Genomic DNA, 15870 nt, shown 5'->3' with positions numbered 1-15870 from the left:
CCATCAAGATCCATCAAGTTATTCCCTGAGAAATCAGTCAAAATGTCAAAACAACACAATGTTTGATAGATTCAATTTTCATTGATCTCCGTTCTGTAGTTTTTGCATACTCCTGCAGAGAAACAAACCGACAAACAGACGGGGGTGAAAACATAACCCCCGTCTGCTGGAGGTTAATGTTGTAGGTTGTGTTTGTTGATGCAAAGTTTCTACTTCAACGTTTCTAAGTTTTAAAAGAACGTTCAAGTTGCTCACCCTGGTGAAAAAACTCAATAAATCCCAAAGCTCATCTGTCGTCTCGACGTTTCCTCCCTTCTCCCACGAATCGGTGCAAATCGAGTCATTTGGAAGATCCATTAACGTTTTAATTTTTAACTCAGTCTTGTCATTGTTGGAATAGAAATGAGACAGCACTTAACTGCACAGTCCATTAGGCGTGGTGGTGGTGGTGGTGGTGGTGGTGGTGGTGGTGGTGGTGGTGGTGGTGGTGGGGGGGGGGGGGGGGGGGGGGGGGGGGGGGGGGGGGGGGGGGGGTTTGACAATCTGCTCCCATTCAAATTACAAATCACTCGATCACATCATTAAATCATCTGTTCAATTTAATTATTTTGTTCCCTTTATCTCTGGTGTCCTCAAGTTTTTTATTGTATTCTGACAAATTAACAGTCAGAGTTTTCATTTTCATTTTGTCTTTCAATTGCTGACTGTGAAACTGTTGCATTTAAAGTTATACAGTTTTCATTTAATACTGGACTCAGATACATGTTTAAACTGTAGATTAGGATTTGATCTAAGCACTGATATTTAATGAAACAGCAGTTCTCCCATAATATCTTTGTTAATACAGGAAGTCGTCCAGCTCTAAACATCAAATCAAGGATTTAAGGCATCAACTCTCAATTCACTAGAGTTTTTCATTCTATCTAATATTAAATAATGTCAAGTAAAAGGATTTTTATCTGAAATTCTCCTCTAGACACAAACACACCTCACAGAGATCAGTGGTGATCTTTAATATTGTACTTTATTTAATATGAGCCATGCAGCCGTGCTTTACAAAACACTTCAGCTGTGACCAGGCAGCTCAATATTAAAAAACAATTATGTTCTAATGCTCGAACTGGAGTCATTGGCAGGTCGTTTGTGCCAGAAGGTCGCAGATGGTCAAATCTGTGGAGGATAACCATGGAAACCTGCGGCAATGACACTTGGGAGATTTATTTTCTCCTTATCTCTATCCTAATTTTCTTAAGTACAGAATAAAAGCTCAAATTACATAAGACAATACATTGAAAAAGATGAAGAAATGCACTAAATGAAGCTGTAATAATTAGTCTATTAATAAAGTACTTGATCTAAAACTGTGTAGTAACGGTGGACTGAACATCTTTGGTCAAAATAGGACCTGAGACTGGGTTGAGTAGCTTTTTTTAAAAATAAGCATCGGTTGTAGCCCATGCAAATGATAATAAACATTTTCTGAGTATGTTAATGTAAATCTGTTTTGTCTTTCCAGCTGGAAGAGGAGGAAGACGTTGGTTTTGCTGAAGGAGCGGCAGACAGTGAGTTGATTCAATGATTGATTGTCCCTCTCTCTCTCTCCCCCCCGTCTTTCCTCAATAACACACAGGTGACGACACGACACCACGGAGCGATATCTTATCAGCAGAGCTTTTATTAGCTGTTATGTAATGTATTTATCCACTTCTGCCTCCTTTCATCAGAGAGCAGCAGCCCATTCACATCATCACACACACACAGAGAGAGAGAGAGAGAGAGAGAGAGAGAGAGAGAGAGAGAGAGAGAGAGAGAGAGAGAGAGAGAGAGAGAGAGAGAGAGAGAGGGAGGGAGAGAGAGAGAGAGAGAGGGAGAGAGAGAGAGAGAGAGAGAGAGAGAGAGAGAGAGAGAGAGAGAGAGAGAGGGAGGCTCATTCAGGCGTCTGGTGAATAACACATGGCATTTGTGTGTGTGTGTGTGTGTGTGTGTGTGTGTGTGTGTGTGTGTGTGTGTGTCTGTGTGTGTTTCGTCATCATCCCTGTGTATCAACAGTATTGATTGTGTAATAGAGGGGGAGGAGGACCGGTCTGTAGATTGCGTCTCAGTTAGATCTGATGTTTATCTCGTCAGTGAACTGCAGCAGCAGAGCAAAGAGAGGAGGAGGAGGAGGAGGAGGAGGAGGAGGAGGAGGAGGAGGAGGAAGAGGACCATCTGATTACAAGAGAAAAATCTGCAGATTTACATAAGCCGTGTTTCTTACATGAAATACAATGAGAACCGTCACTCTCTCCTCACTGGTCAAAATTAAACTGGTGTCGGGCGTCCTGTGGTTTGATTGGCAGCCACTGGGCCACTTCTATTTGTGACTAATGACTTTCATCACTGATTAATCTACCATCAAATGTTTTGGTTAATGAATTAGTATGTCAAAACAATACAGAAAAATGCTCTTCACCACATCTCAAGCTGATGTCCTCACGTGGCTGGTTTTTTTCCGACTAAGAATCAGAAATCCAAAGATGTTGATTTGACAATAATATAAAAACTGAAAAAACTAATATTGAATATGTGATAGTTCCGGGAAATGCCAAATTCTCAGAGACTGTTTACTACAAGAAATGTCATATATATGTAAATTAGAGGGAAAACAGGTCAGTTATTACCTCGACCTTTTGTTTTCACACTTGTACCGAGTAGAAGTTTAACTTTCCTGTCACGTAGAAGTTTACAAGGAAAAATAGCTGTTTATAAAACCCAACAACAACAGACCGATATAAAGGGAGATGCTCAAATGCAACTAATTATATTAAAAACTACATAAAGTCAATGAAATTAAATAAGACCATTGCAATTACACATGTGCGTGTGCACGTGTTCATGAGCCGCACGTCATGCCTGGTGTGTGTTGATCTGCAGCGCGTGTTAATCTCAGGTTCTCTTTCCTCTGACAGGTTATAGCACAGAACACAGGAAACCAAAGGTCATCTTCATGATTGGTACGTAAATGTGCACACACACACGCACACAGACACACACGCACACAGACATACACACACGTGCACGCATGCATACACACGCATACACGGAATAATACTGAGCAGCTGCTGACTGTAACTCGTCTCATTCTTTTACACTGAAACAGACACAGACATAACACTCGTCAGCTGCTCTGATATTTTTCTGCACAGACTCAGACTGATGAAAAAGCTGCGTCGCCTGAAGGAGGTCGACAGATGTCTGTGGTTACAGGGTCTCGCTTGTTTCCGGCGTCGGAGGGGAAGTTAATTTAAAAGTTGTTCTACTTTTTAAGTAGAGTTACTCGGATTGTTGAGAGAAGAGAATGGAAGCAACTGAACGTGTAAAACTGACGTAAAATTAGCGATACATTTAATTAGATTTTTTTCAATACAAAAGGTTTTAAAGGCAAAGTTTTAATGGTTACTTATCATAGGTATTCACTGTTATTCTTCAGATATGTCTTGAAATAATTGCTGCATTCGCTTTGTCAGGTTGGACGGTTTTTAACCTCATTTAAATAAATTCAGAGTCAGTGTGCAGGCGTCCTCTTGCCTGCACCTCTTTGTGATTTACAGATACTGTCTCTCCTCTGTCGGGGCTGAGCTCTGAATGTGTGAACGGTAAATTCACAGAGAGTAAACACTGCTGCTTTTCAGAAACAGAGACCGGGTTGATTATTTAATACAGTTTTACATCAATAGAAAATCAGAAGTAATTTTGTTTATTTCGTGTGGTTATTATTTCTGCTTTATATCACTGATAACTGAATATGTTGGGGTTTTGAATTAATTAAGACTATTTGACAAACTCCACCTCTGCACTGCAACAATTCAAATGTGTCACATCATTGGCTTGGAACAAGTTAATGACATAATTAGAAACACAAAGATATCTGTGTACATTCACCTACAGGCCTTTTTAATAATAATAATAATAATAGCTTGAATTTATAAAGCTCCTTTCAAGAGACCCAAGGACTTAATGTTAGACTCGTTGACATTTCACAGCAGGAGAAGAACTGGTGTGAATAACAACTGCTGTGTAATGTTCTCCACTTAATGAAACTATTCACGGAGTCAGCCCTAGATTTGATCGTATAGTGAGTTACTGTCGACTGATTTTTGTAAACTTTCCTGTGTCGTACGTTCCGTCACTTCATCAAACTGCTGTTCTGTTTTTTTAAAAGACGCAGGACTCAATGTGCAGCACAGGTGGAGAGACGTGACGTAAATAAGAAGAGGGTTTACAATAGACAAAGCAAAAGTGCAAGAGCCGAACTGGAATAACAAAAAAGGTGCTGACAACTAAATTACACTCAGAGTCCCTGCACCGGAGTTTGCAGAGTTTCCCCTGGATGAGTGGCAGAGCGCTGGAGGCAGTGAGGGGGGTGTGTGTGTGTGTGTGGGGGGGGGGGGGTGCTGTGGCTGAGCAGCAGCACACTGACAGCAGGGGAACGTGAACACGAGGGAGACAGATTCATTTCAGGTGGATGAGCCGGTAGAAACTACAGGCTGAGCACATTTCTCCACCGAGGTCCGACAGTCCCATTAAATTCTGCACCAGATACGTCGTGTTTATTTGAACATTGTTCTAAAACTATTGAAGATACATATTATCTCAGCTGCACATTGGTGGTGGCTACAGATTTCTAGCCTGGTTTTTCTTGACTTTTTTATTATTATATTATTCTTGCGCTCTTGTGTTTGACTGTGTTGTGTTTTACTCGATGCCCAAATTTCCCTCTGGATCACTAAAGTATCCATCTGTCTATGTTGTTATCGTACAGCGGCTGAAAAGAATCCCACCCCTTGTGAAACACACTTCAATCTGCTAGTTCAGGATTTTTATTTTGAGCAGCACCAAATTGTACACACCCAGAGTTGAGGATCAAACCACCGGGATTCTGGTCTGTGGACAACCCTCTCTACCTCCTGAGTCATAATCCTCACGACGGCATCACACACGTGATCAGTGCTGTAAGAGCACGATGAGGCAGCGTCTACTAACTGAAGACAGGACGGAGAAACCAAAGTTAAATAACATCCGGTTTTCACCAAGTCTCTATTTTTCACAAACACTAAAGCTTCACCTTCTCAAAGGTTATTTATTGAGTGTGTTCCCTTTATACTGATTACACACCTCTGCTGTGTCTCAGCCTTATTTAGAAAATGAACCTGGAGCTTTTACACACTTTTATCTGAGGAGGTCGTGTGTGAGAACAGGGAGTTGAACCTATGATCAATCCTGTGTCACCTCTCGGGCTATTTTCTTGAATTTTGAGCTCCTGCTCCTGTAATAATTAATGACAGTCAGTTTGAATTAAAAGTTCTCAAAGTGCTTTGATTAAAAGTTGGAAGAGGAGAGTTGTGACTGTGAAACCTGGAGAAGTGGAAGCGTTTGCTCTGCAGCAGTGAAACGCAGCGTCGGAGCCGGAGGGAAATGCTAATGTGAGGCTTCACTGTGTCTCTGCTTTTAGCTCCTTCTTTATTTCCTCTTCTCTCTGTTGGCGTTCTCCTCTTCATGTTCTCGTCCCACTGCTCCTCTCTCACCTCCCTCTCCCTCTCCTCTGCCCCCCCCCCACCTCCGCCGTGCAAAATTAACATTTCTATCCTCGGAATCGGACTCAAATTGACCTGCTGAGAGTCAGTTGTTTTGTGTTGATGCAGTGGAAATCGGGCACTTCAGTGTAATTGTGTTAGATAATTATGAAGAAGCAAAACTCATTTGAGCAACGAAGAAGATTCTAATGATGCAATTCATCACAAGGATTTAATATCATCTTATTATTATTTGTATTTTATTTTTGCTGCCCAGTTAAAGCACGCTGGAACTTAATTGGGTCTACAAATTAAGATATTATTATTATTAGGGCACGTAAAATTTGTTCAATAATCAAATACACATAATATCAACCGGTTAAATGTTCATTTAATGGTTAATCAGATAAAAATGATTTTATAGACTAAAATCATTCATCATTTAAAAGTGTAATATGTGACTTTTCCATCAAATTGTCTAAAAACAACTGGATCTTCTGTTTGTGTTTGTTGAGTTGTAGACTCACATTGTTCCAAAGGTTTCCAGCTGTTTTCGAGCCTCTGACCTTTCATTTTAATCGAGGTAACGATCTGTTTCAATCGGTCAACAGACGATCTGATGATGAAACATTATCTGAGAAATGATTTAACGTGACCTCAGTGAAAAGTTCTGAAGTTCCATCGCCTGAAGCTGATGTGAATAACTGAGCGTCTCAATTAGTGGAGGTTTCCTCTGCAGCTCTTCTGTCATTTGGTCTGATTTGACTCTTACCTGCTGAAACCTCGAGGAGGATGGAGTTATGCAGTCGGGCTGAATACACAAATGAAATTACTGCTCCTCTGCTCTTCTTTGCCTCGTTTCGTGTTTTTCATCTTCACCACTGTCGGCTGCTCCGTCGCTCTCTGATAAATTCCATCTGTCACAGAGCTGTGAGCTGCTCAGCTTCTCAAATCTCATCCTGCACCTGCCTGAGAACTAGAGGCTGCTCGGCACAAAGCAAACATCTGCCTTTGCTCAACACAAAACCTGCTGCACTCTTTCTCTCTTTAGGTTTTCTAACCTTTTCGACAAAAAGTACAGATTTACAATTTCCCTTCTGTCATAAATCTGAAACCATAAAGATCTAAAACATTATAAGCTGGATGTTCAAAAAGGTTTTCTGATACTTCCTGAGGTGGACAAGTTGGCGTATTGATAAAATCATAACGTGACAAAGTACATTACAAACAGACGTGTGACACCTGTGCATCATCTCGTTGCATTAAACATGATATTCATGATAGAACTGGATGGGAATATGAATTCATTTGAATTTGAATTTGCCAATTTACAGTTTTTATCAGTTTAGATGCAGCACAAAAACACCTGAGTCGCAATTCAATCTTCAGTAAAGAAACGTTTCTACAACAGCGATGTGAATATAGAAAGAAACAACAGAATTAACACATTATCCTGTTTATATTGTATTTTTTAATCCATTAGAAAAATTCAATTTGCAAGAAGCAAACCAGAGATGAGAAGAGTTTTGTTAGAATAAACAGCCTCTGGAGCTGATCCAGATTTCACAGGGTCTCACAGAGCAAAGTGACTTGACCCACAGATCTGTTCCTACTGCAGGTTTGAGTTGGATTCCTCTAATTTGAAGAGTCACTAACAAGCGTCTCGGGGTTTCAGCCTCGGGCCGGGTGGGTCATTATCTTCCTTCCTGGCAGAAGTGTGGCGCAGCAGAGGATTACTTTCTGTGAGTGGAGGTGTGGAGGCGTGAGGAGCATTTTGAAGCTGGTGAAATGAATTCGTTGAATGTTCAATGAATGAATGCATCAACCCCCCCCCCCCCCCTCCTCGATTTCCTCTGGCCCTCCTCTGACTTGGGGCGGTGAGGACATTTGTTTTTTGAAGACGGGCTGAGGGCAGCGACTCCCCGACTGGAGCAGCACGCTGATGAATATGAGGCACATGCTGAGCTTTATTACAGAGCTGCAGGCTGGTGGAGGATGATGAATCACCGCCTCCCACTGCTCCGTGGCCGAGTGGCGCCGTTAACCTGAGATAACTCACCTGCAGACTTCAGAGCACGGCCGTCGAACAAGATACAGACCCAACGAGTCTCTGCTGTGTGTGTGTGTGTGTGTGTGTGTGTGTGTGTGTGTGTGTGTGTGTGTGTGTGTGTGTGTGTGTGTGTGTGTGTGTGTGTTCTCATATACGTTTATCATGGTGAGCAACAGTTTGAGTTTGGGACTTTTCAGGGATACGAGATAAGTTTTAGATCACCGTGTTTTTACTGTAGTATCTTATTAAGTGTTTCATTAAATTGACTCATCAGTTGATAAAGTACTTCTCAGTTGCAATGCATTTGTTATCACACACTGTGAATAAGACCCAAAGTATACTGTCCACATACTTTTATGTTCTTTTGGTCTGGAGTTGGTTTTCATGGTTAAGGCCTCTTGGTTTAGATGGTTAATTAGTTTCTATCCAGGTTTTTCTTGTATTATTTATGAATTCTTATAATGACAGTTGGACATTTTTAAATTGAAAGCTGCTTGAGTTGTTCTTCTTCCTTTTTCGTTTAAGCCAATGGGCGTAATTATATACGAGATTCAAATTTAATAAAAACTGAATCAAGCAATTCAGTTAATAATTCATTCGGTGAGTGTGCTTCATGCTTTGTGGCCACAGACTGGGGACCATCCTCCCAGTGTTCCCAGTTTAGAGAGAGAGATGAGGTCGTATATTGTCTCCAGTCTGAGTTGATCTCTCTTTGTTAACTGTGTCGTGCTGACAGACATGAATCCGTCTCTGCAGCTCTCCTCCCTCTCCTCCTTCTCCTCCTTCTCCTCCTTTTCCTCCTTCTCCTCCTTCTCCTCCCTCTCCTCCCTCTCCTCCTTTTCCTCCTTCTCCTCCTTCTCTTCCTTCTCCTCCTTCTCCTCCCTCTCCTCCTTCTCTTCCTTCTCCTCCCTCTCCTCCTGTTTAACTCTGATTCTTGTATCACTGCAAATTACAGTTCAAACGAGCAGCCTGGGTTTAATTTTCCTTCATTCACATTAGAGCTGATTGTATTTTACTCTCTCTCTCTCTCTCTCTCTCTCTCTTCGTCTGTGTGCTTTCCTCTGTTAGTCACTGCCACACACACACACACACACACACACACACACACACACACACACACACAGATGCCTGATAATACCACATGCCCCTCAGCGTTTGTGTGTCTGCTCCAGATGGATCTTTATCTATTATCTCTTCTTTTCTTTTATCCACCTGTTTGCTCTTTATATGTTTTTATTGTCTTTATTTAGTAAACACTTGATTTACTTTGTGAATGTTCAGTGGATGTTTAAAAGAATTAAGACATTCTGTTTTAGAATTGAAACAGATAATCAATAAAAACAAAACAAATTAAGAAGCAGAATGTGAACTGATAAGATTCAAACAACGTGAGTCAAATGATCAAACACACACACACACAGGCACAAACACACACTCACTCACACAGACACACAGGCACAAACACACAATCACACACACAGACACACACACGCATCATCTATTTGTTATTGTCTTCGTCTCCCGTGCACTTCTTCTCACCTCTTAATTTCCTCCTGACGCTCTCCTCACCCTGAGCTCTGCCTCAGTGATTTCCTATGTGACGATGGACTGATCCCTGTTTGTGTTTGTGTGTGTGTGTTTGTGTGTCTGTGTGTGTGTGTGTTCTCAGGTGGTCCAGGCTCAGGGAAGTCGGTCCAGTGCCAGCGGATGGAGGAAAGGTTCGGCCTGCGTCACATGACCCTGGGTGACCTGCTGTGTAGCGAGCTGCAGACTCGCAGTGGCAGAGGACGCCACCTGCAGGACGTCCTGGAGAGAGGAGAGCAGCTGCCCAAGGTCAGTGAGGGAGTCGGGTTCCACTGTGGAGGTTTATGTTGCTAACGTTGGATCACGAGACAAGTGGTCGTCAACCCAAGACGTTGGTCATAATGACAACGTGACGCAAAATTCATAACCTGCCTTCAGACATGAATCGACTCTGGACAGGAAAAGAAATATTTTAGAATCATAAATATGTTTTTCTACAAGAGAATACAAGGGACTGGAAAAATCTAATATATTTGACATCATATTTTCACCAAACCCAACTCTGCATTTTACTGATAATTTTACCTTCTGTTCCAGAAATGTGATTTTCCAAATGTCAGTGGATATATTTAGAGAAGACGGGATGTAAAGTCAAAAATGGTTTGTTTGGGTTTTTAAGAACAAGCGCAGAATGTGAAATGCCACCGAGCCCGGAAGAGAAAATGAAAGAATCACGACGCCGCAGCTCCGCCACCCACACTTTGTGATTGACAGGTGATCTCTGGGTACAGCAGCGCAAAAAAACAAGACAGCGGCGAGAACTGAGCAGTAAACAGAGCCGACAGAATATTCATTTTAAAAACCAGATCTTGTTTGATGACAGACAGAGGCAGATGAAGAGTAGATGACAGATAAAACGTCCTACGTGCTATATAACATTGCTTCCTGCCAATTATATGAATAGAGGGGCGTTCAAATGTTTTTATACATTCAGGTGAGTTTAAAAAAAACGGCCTCTGGAACCAGAGAATTCATTTTGTGAACCAGATAAATTATCCAGACTCCAAACCCTGTGAGAGGAGAACAGGTTTTCTGAGGAGACGTGAACATGTTCATCGGACCGGGGAGTCGACTTTCGCCTGGGGCCAGATGCAGCTTCATTCCCGCAGACGTTTTCACAGGAGATTCGCAGCTAACACCGAACCTCATTAAGATTCATCGTAGCAATGGGAAAAAGAGAGTCTGTGATAATAAATTCCCACGGACCAGGATGTTTTAAATAGATGAGAAAACAGAAGAGAAGCACAAAGATCTTCAGTGTTGGACAAAGAAAAGCAGCAAATCCTCACAGGATTCTTTTTATCAGGAACGATTTTGATCTAAATCAATCAAAGTAGTTCCAATATTCTTTTTAAAAAGGTAAAACGAGTTATTAAAAAAAAAATACAGGAAATAATCAGTGTGGGGCCACTGCCAACAAATATTGCCGCCACATTAGAGAACAGAACACAATGTGCTGGACGTGTTGGTCTGTCAGCAGGGGGCTGATGAGGTTGTTAATAAAAATCAGGGATCTAATGAAAACGTCCTCATGCTGAGATTTCTACATTAGAACTCAGCGGGTGAAATGAGAAACAGTTCATTTACAGTAAAGAACAAAAACACCTCCCTCCCTCCTCCGGACCCACAGCGAACAAACAACCTGCCGGTGTCCACACAGTTCTACCTGTGGAGATGACAGGTGAAAAACAAAGGTGTCTTTTTAATTAGTTTGATCCACAGGACGTTGAGCTGCCTGTTGGAAAGGGACAAAAAAACAATGTTCAATAATCAACCTGCAGAGAAACACTAGGAAACTGGAAAAGGCTGGAACACACAACTGAGGTGGAACAAGAGGAAGTGACCAAGACAAAGAGACACACAGGGACGATATGAACAAGGGAGGCAGGGACGATGGAAGACAGGTGAAAGACATTATGAAGAGCAGACGATCACAAGGGGGTAACTGGATAATTGCGAGATAAGAAATAAAGCGAGAGACTCTAGCAGGGAAATTTCAAAATAAAGCAGGACAAAGGAGAACTCAGGGTGGAACAACCACACAAAACACAAGGAAAAACAAGATAGTGATCATGATCTAAAGAGTCACACAGAAAATCCAAATGTTCTTTAGTGTTCATGAGTCCAGAGCTCAGAGTCATGACCTAAATTCTTCACTATAGGAGTGTTGTTCATTCTGGAAGGTTTTTCTGGAGGCGGTTGAAGTCTGAACCAAAGTTCATGTCTTTCTTACTTTGTTTGCATTTGATCCGGTTAGTTTTGGTTTTGTAGTTGAGGGAGCGGAGTAAAGACTCGACTACAAACAACGACCTCTTCTGCTCGGACTATCTCCAGTCCGAGCAGCGATCTGAGGAACATTTCACATCTGTTATCTGGACTAAACTAAAAAGTCTGAAGGTCGGGACCATCAAGGCAGGTGTAACAAACACCAGATGCATCAGGGAGGCCTGGCAGATGAGTCGTACTGAAAGTTTACAACAGTTTGTTCTGTTATCACCAGATCTGAGCTGTCCTTCAGTATTAGAATCTGACAAAGTGCAGATGGCCACATACCGTCAGTCCTCGTGCAGTTTGCTCATCCTGTTTTCTGAGCTGTAAATTCTGTCAGCTGAACTTTAAACCTTCTTCTCAGTCTGTTATGTAAATGTTATGAACTCAAAAAAACTGATAGAAACCACAGAAGCAGCTGACACACATTTCTACAACAGCTCAAAACGACACGTCAGCAGGTTTGGGTGCGTGACCCTCCTCCCTCGCTTCGTTTTAACCTGCAGCAGCAGCTGGATCGTCCGGTCGCCTCAGAGAGAGAGAGAAGAGACGAGACCGGTTCAGATCCATCGAGTGGAAAAACGTAGCAAAGCAGCAGAACGACAAAATGTAAAAATACTCAGTCGCCACTCGCAGCGTTGTTTTCTGCTTCCTGCTGAACAGACACAATCAAAGATGAGCTGGTGAACACAGAGAAGCATTTAGCAGCTGAAGAGCCGGATTCTTCCCTCAGGAGGTGGAGGAGACCAAATACAGAGAGAAAATACTGGCAAACATGACGAATAGTAACGTTGTTCCATAATAACTGAATGTTAACATTTTAAATGTCTATCTTAGAGATTCCTGTTAAAATCAATACACAGAAAATATGTTTTTTACTAGAACTTTAGTTACTTTTTATTTAGTTAAATGTTTCTTTGGTTTAATGATTCCCCGTTCGTTAAAGATGGGGGAGTTGATGCTTTAGTGCCGCCGGTAACGAGAGGAACATATTTTATTTAATGTGTTTTTACTGCCAGTGTTTAGTGAGGCACATTAGGAGGCTCATGAGGAGGCTCAGGGACTCAGTGAGATGTGGTTCTGTCTCTTCGAAGAAATAGACAAACGTGAGCTGAGAAACAGTGAAAATGAATTAAACGCTGACGTTTGAATGTTTGGACGTCGTCACTTACATCCTTCTCTTCATTTGACACAAGCTGCGAAGCAACGTGTTTAAACCGGAGCAAAACAAGCTGCTGTGCTTCGATCTCGTCCGTCCATCCCTCGCTGTCGGTCCAGGAGGCCGACAGACGTCTCCTTCCATCTGAAAACCTCTCAGTGATTGTGGATTAATCCTGGAAAGTAGAAAGAAATGTCACTTTTCATTCTCCTGAATTCGTTTTTTCAATCTTTCGAGCCGCACGAAATAGATTTTCTCTTCCAATCTCCTGCAGCACAAATCTATAAAGTATGTGAGAAAGTAAATGTTTAAAACAGGTATGTTTTTTGTCTTTTCTGCTCCAAACCAATAGATACAACAATAGAAAACTAGCTCCGACCTTCAGGCGCTCCATCATTTCAAGATTAAAAAGTGAAGCATGCAACTAAACACAAGACACATAAAGACGCCCACGCACCAACCCAGTGGTTTTCATGCCAGGCTCAGCTGTCTAAGCTCCTTACAGCACATTAAGGTCATGTCCCAATGCGCTCGCTGCCAAACGCTTACTTTTATGTGTGTGAGTGAGACAGTGAGAGAGAGAGAGAGAGAGGGAGAGAGAGAGAGAGAGAGAGAGAGAGAGAGAGGGAGAGAGAGAGAGAGAGAGAGAGAGAGAGAGAGAGGGAGAGGGAGAGAGAGAGAGAGAGAGAGAGAGAGAGAGGGAGAGAGAGAGAGAGAGAGAGAGAGAGGGAGAGGGAGAGAGAGAGAGAGAGAGAGGGAGAGGGAGAGAGAGAGAGAGAGAGAGAGGGAGAGAGAGAGAGAGAGAGAGAGAGAGAGAGAGGGAGAGGGAGAGGGAGAGAGAGAGAGAGAGAGAGAGAGAGAGGGAGGAGAGAGAGAGAGAGAGAGAGAGAGAGGGAGAGGGAGAGAGAGAGAGAGAGAGAGGGAGAGGGAGAGAGAGAGAGAGAGCGTGATTTAAAGCACGATGAGTAATCCCACGCTGGGATTATTTAAGTGCACCTCACCAGGTTTACAACAGGACACATTAAAATAAGCTCCTGTAATAAAGTGAAACACCCACATCAGAGTTGAGGGTTTCATCACAGAGTGAGATGAACCGCTGGTACATGCACCTCAGTGCCGAGCGCGGAGCCATAAAATCGACTCGGTGAAAGTTGGACTCAGTAGAATGTTACCGTTCAGTTGCCTGGCAACACAGAGAGCGCAATTTATTATTCCCCCTGTCAAGTGAAAGCCCCCCCCGCCGACCGTCGGCCTCCCGTCTGGACGCATGTGAGCAGTTTGCATGTCTGCACACGGAGAAGAACATGTAACATGTAAGACTTTAGTACATGAACCAGAGCGTGTGGTCTCTGTGTCACGATGCAGACGTGGAGTCGACTCTCAGCTCGGCCGTCTGTGCTGAGGACAAACAACAAGAAGCTTTAATATTTAATGTGTCGAAGCATCAGAGGTGGTGGAGGCTGTTCTTTCCCCTGTGTGTGTGTGTGTGTGTGTGTGTGTGTGTGTGTGTGTGTGTGTGTGTGTGTGTGTGTGAGAGCGACACGTGATTCGATGCAGCTTCGGCAGCCCAGGTTTCAGAACAGGTTCAGTCCAGGTTCAGTCCAGGTTTGAGTCCAGGTTTGAGTCCAGGTTTTGGTAGAGTCCATCACAAATACTCAGTTTAATCCGATCTTGCTTTAGATAAGGTCGTAACAGTTTTGTGTTCATCGTCTAATATAAACTTCCTCGCTGGGAATTTTTCCTGCTGACAAAAGTCATGTTTGATAAACAGCAGATAAACATGTGTTAGAGACCAGAGCAGCAATTTCAATGTGAATAACAGGAAACTATAGGAAGCTGCTGTTGCATAAACCAACAGACCTGCTGTGCTTGTTTCTGATGCTCAGCTGAACATTGAGTGTGTCGACTGAATGCAACAACAGCTTTGAGTCTCCAAAGATGGCTGTAATAGATGGAAATGATTATATTAAGATTATTATATATAAGTCCACGTCAGAACAACAGTAGTCGTGCAAATTTCGGTCATATTATGTCTCCTGGAGGTCGACTGCATCTAAGTTTCGTGCCTCCTTTTTCCTCCTTTAGCGTCTCTTTGTCGTCGTTACTCCTTGTTTTCTGTCTCTCGTGGCTGTTTGATTGACTTTCCAACAAGAACTATCAACAGTAACTCCCCGACAGAGGCTGTGGTTCAGGGCGTCCTGACCCCTCAGGCCTCTGGACCTGACCGCTGAGTCCTGTTTCTAATCCAACCTTCACATGAATGTTAAACACAAAGACATGAATATTCCTGCTTTTCTATAAGTATTAATATATGCTTCTTCTGCGTGTGTGTGTTTTTTGTCCAGGACATTCTGCTGGAGCTGCTGTGTGAAGCGGTGGCGTCGCCAGGACAGCAGCGGCAGGGGAAAGGCCTCGTGATCAGCAGCTTTCCCAGAGACCTGAGACAGGCGGAGGAGTACGAAGCAAAGGTCAAAGGCCGCGCTGACAGACATGAAATAAAAAGCCTCTCCACCATCAAACACGTGTTGAAGTCTCGTTCACCCAAAATCTTACATGAGGAAAAAGTGAAGAGAGAAAGTCAGGAGGAGAAGAATCTGAAAACGTGTTTGACTTGAGGCTGTGACATCAGTGTGAGTCATAGTGTTAAAACAGGGGAGACAAACAAAGGATGTGTTGAGAACGACAAAGACGTGTTTGGTAGTGAAGAAAACTGAAGTGTACACACGCACACACGCACACACGCACACACACACACAATTACACAGATGGGCAACATGACAGCGACAGATGGAGCCTGGAGTTCTTTGCTTTAACAGACTTTACGTTCTCCTCCTCCTCGCTGCAGATGGGTGAACCCAGTGCCGTTCTCCTGCTCACCTGCTCCCCCGACACCATGTCCAGTCGTGTGCGGTGCCGCGGCACATCCGGCTCCGGCCTCCCTCCCGGCTCAGACAGAGAGGACGCCACGCAGCGGGCGGCCGAGAGCTTCTGCACCCACAGCCAGGCGGTGGCTGCCCACTACCAACACAAGAGGCTCCTGCACACGGTAACAGGAGAGAGAGAAATCATATGGAGGTTTATGTGCACGGAAACAGAAACCTACCTTGTTCCATCTAGAATGTGTTTGTAGAGATTACACTGTTTTAAACTCGCTGTGCATTCAGTGTCTGTTCGCTGCTGTTCCTCCCACACGAGGGTCAGGAGATAATCACACAGGTTCTGGTTGGTGGTGACTTTCCCTTTGAAATGAGCTGTTT

The 15870-nt window shown here is 43.1% G+C and overlaps 1 protein-coding gene across 2 annotated transcripts in view; it reads left to right on the top strand.

Moving 5' to 3' along the window:
• ak5 (adenylate kinase 5) overlaps positions 1-15870 on the top strand; it is a 47899-nt gene that overhangs the window by 31245 nt on the left and 784 nt on the right. Inside the window, exons 9-13 of one of the 2 annotated variants that reach the window (XM_034612520.1) lie at positions 1517-1562; positions 2949-2993; positions 9272-9435; positions 14959-15081; positions 15459-15659. In XM_034612520.1, the coding sequence (XP_034468411.1) occupies positions 1517-1562; positions 2949-2993; positions 9272-9435; positions 14959-15081; positions 15459-15659 (579 nt within the window). Of the gene's footprint in view, positions 1-1516; positions 1563-2948; positions 2994-9271; positions 9457-9488; positions 9922-14958; positions 15082-15458; positions 15660-15870 lie in introns of those variants that run through there. The other variant, XM_034612521.1, reaches the window with a different exon arrangement.

This window comes from Hippoglossus hippoglossus, chromosome 17 (genome assembly GCF_009819705.1).
Source record: "Hippoglossus hippoglossus isolate fHipHip1 chromosome 17, fHipHip1.pri, whole genome shotgun sequence".
Taxonomy (NCBI): domain Eukaryota; kingdom Metazoa; phylum Chordata; class Actinopteri; order Pleuronectiformes; family Pleuronectidae; genus Hippoglossus; species Hippoglossus hippoglossus.
This window is presented reverse-complemented; position numbering and strand designations above follow the sequence as displayed.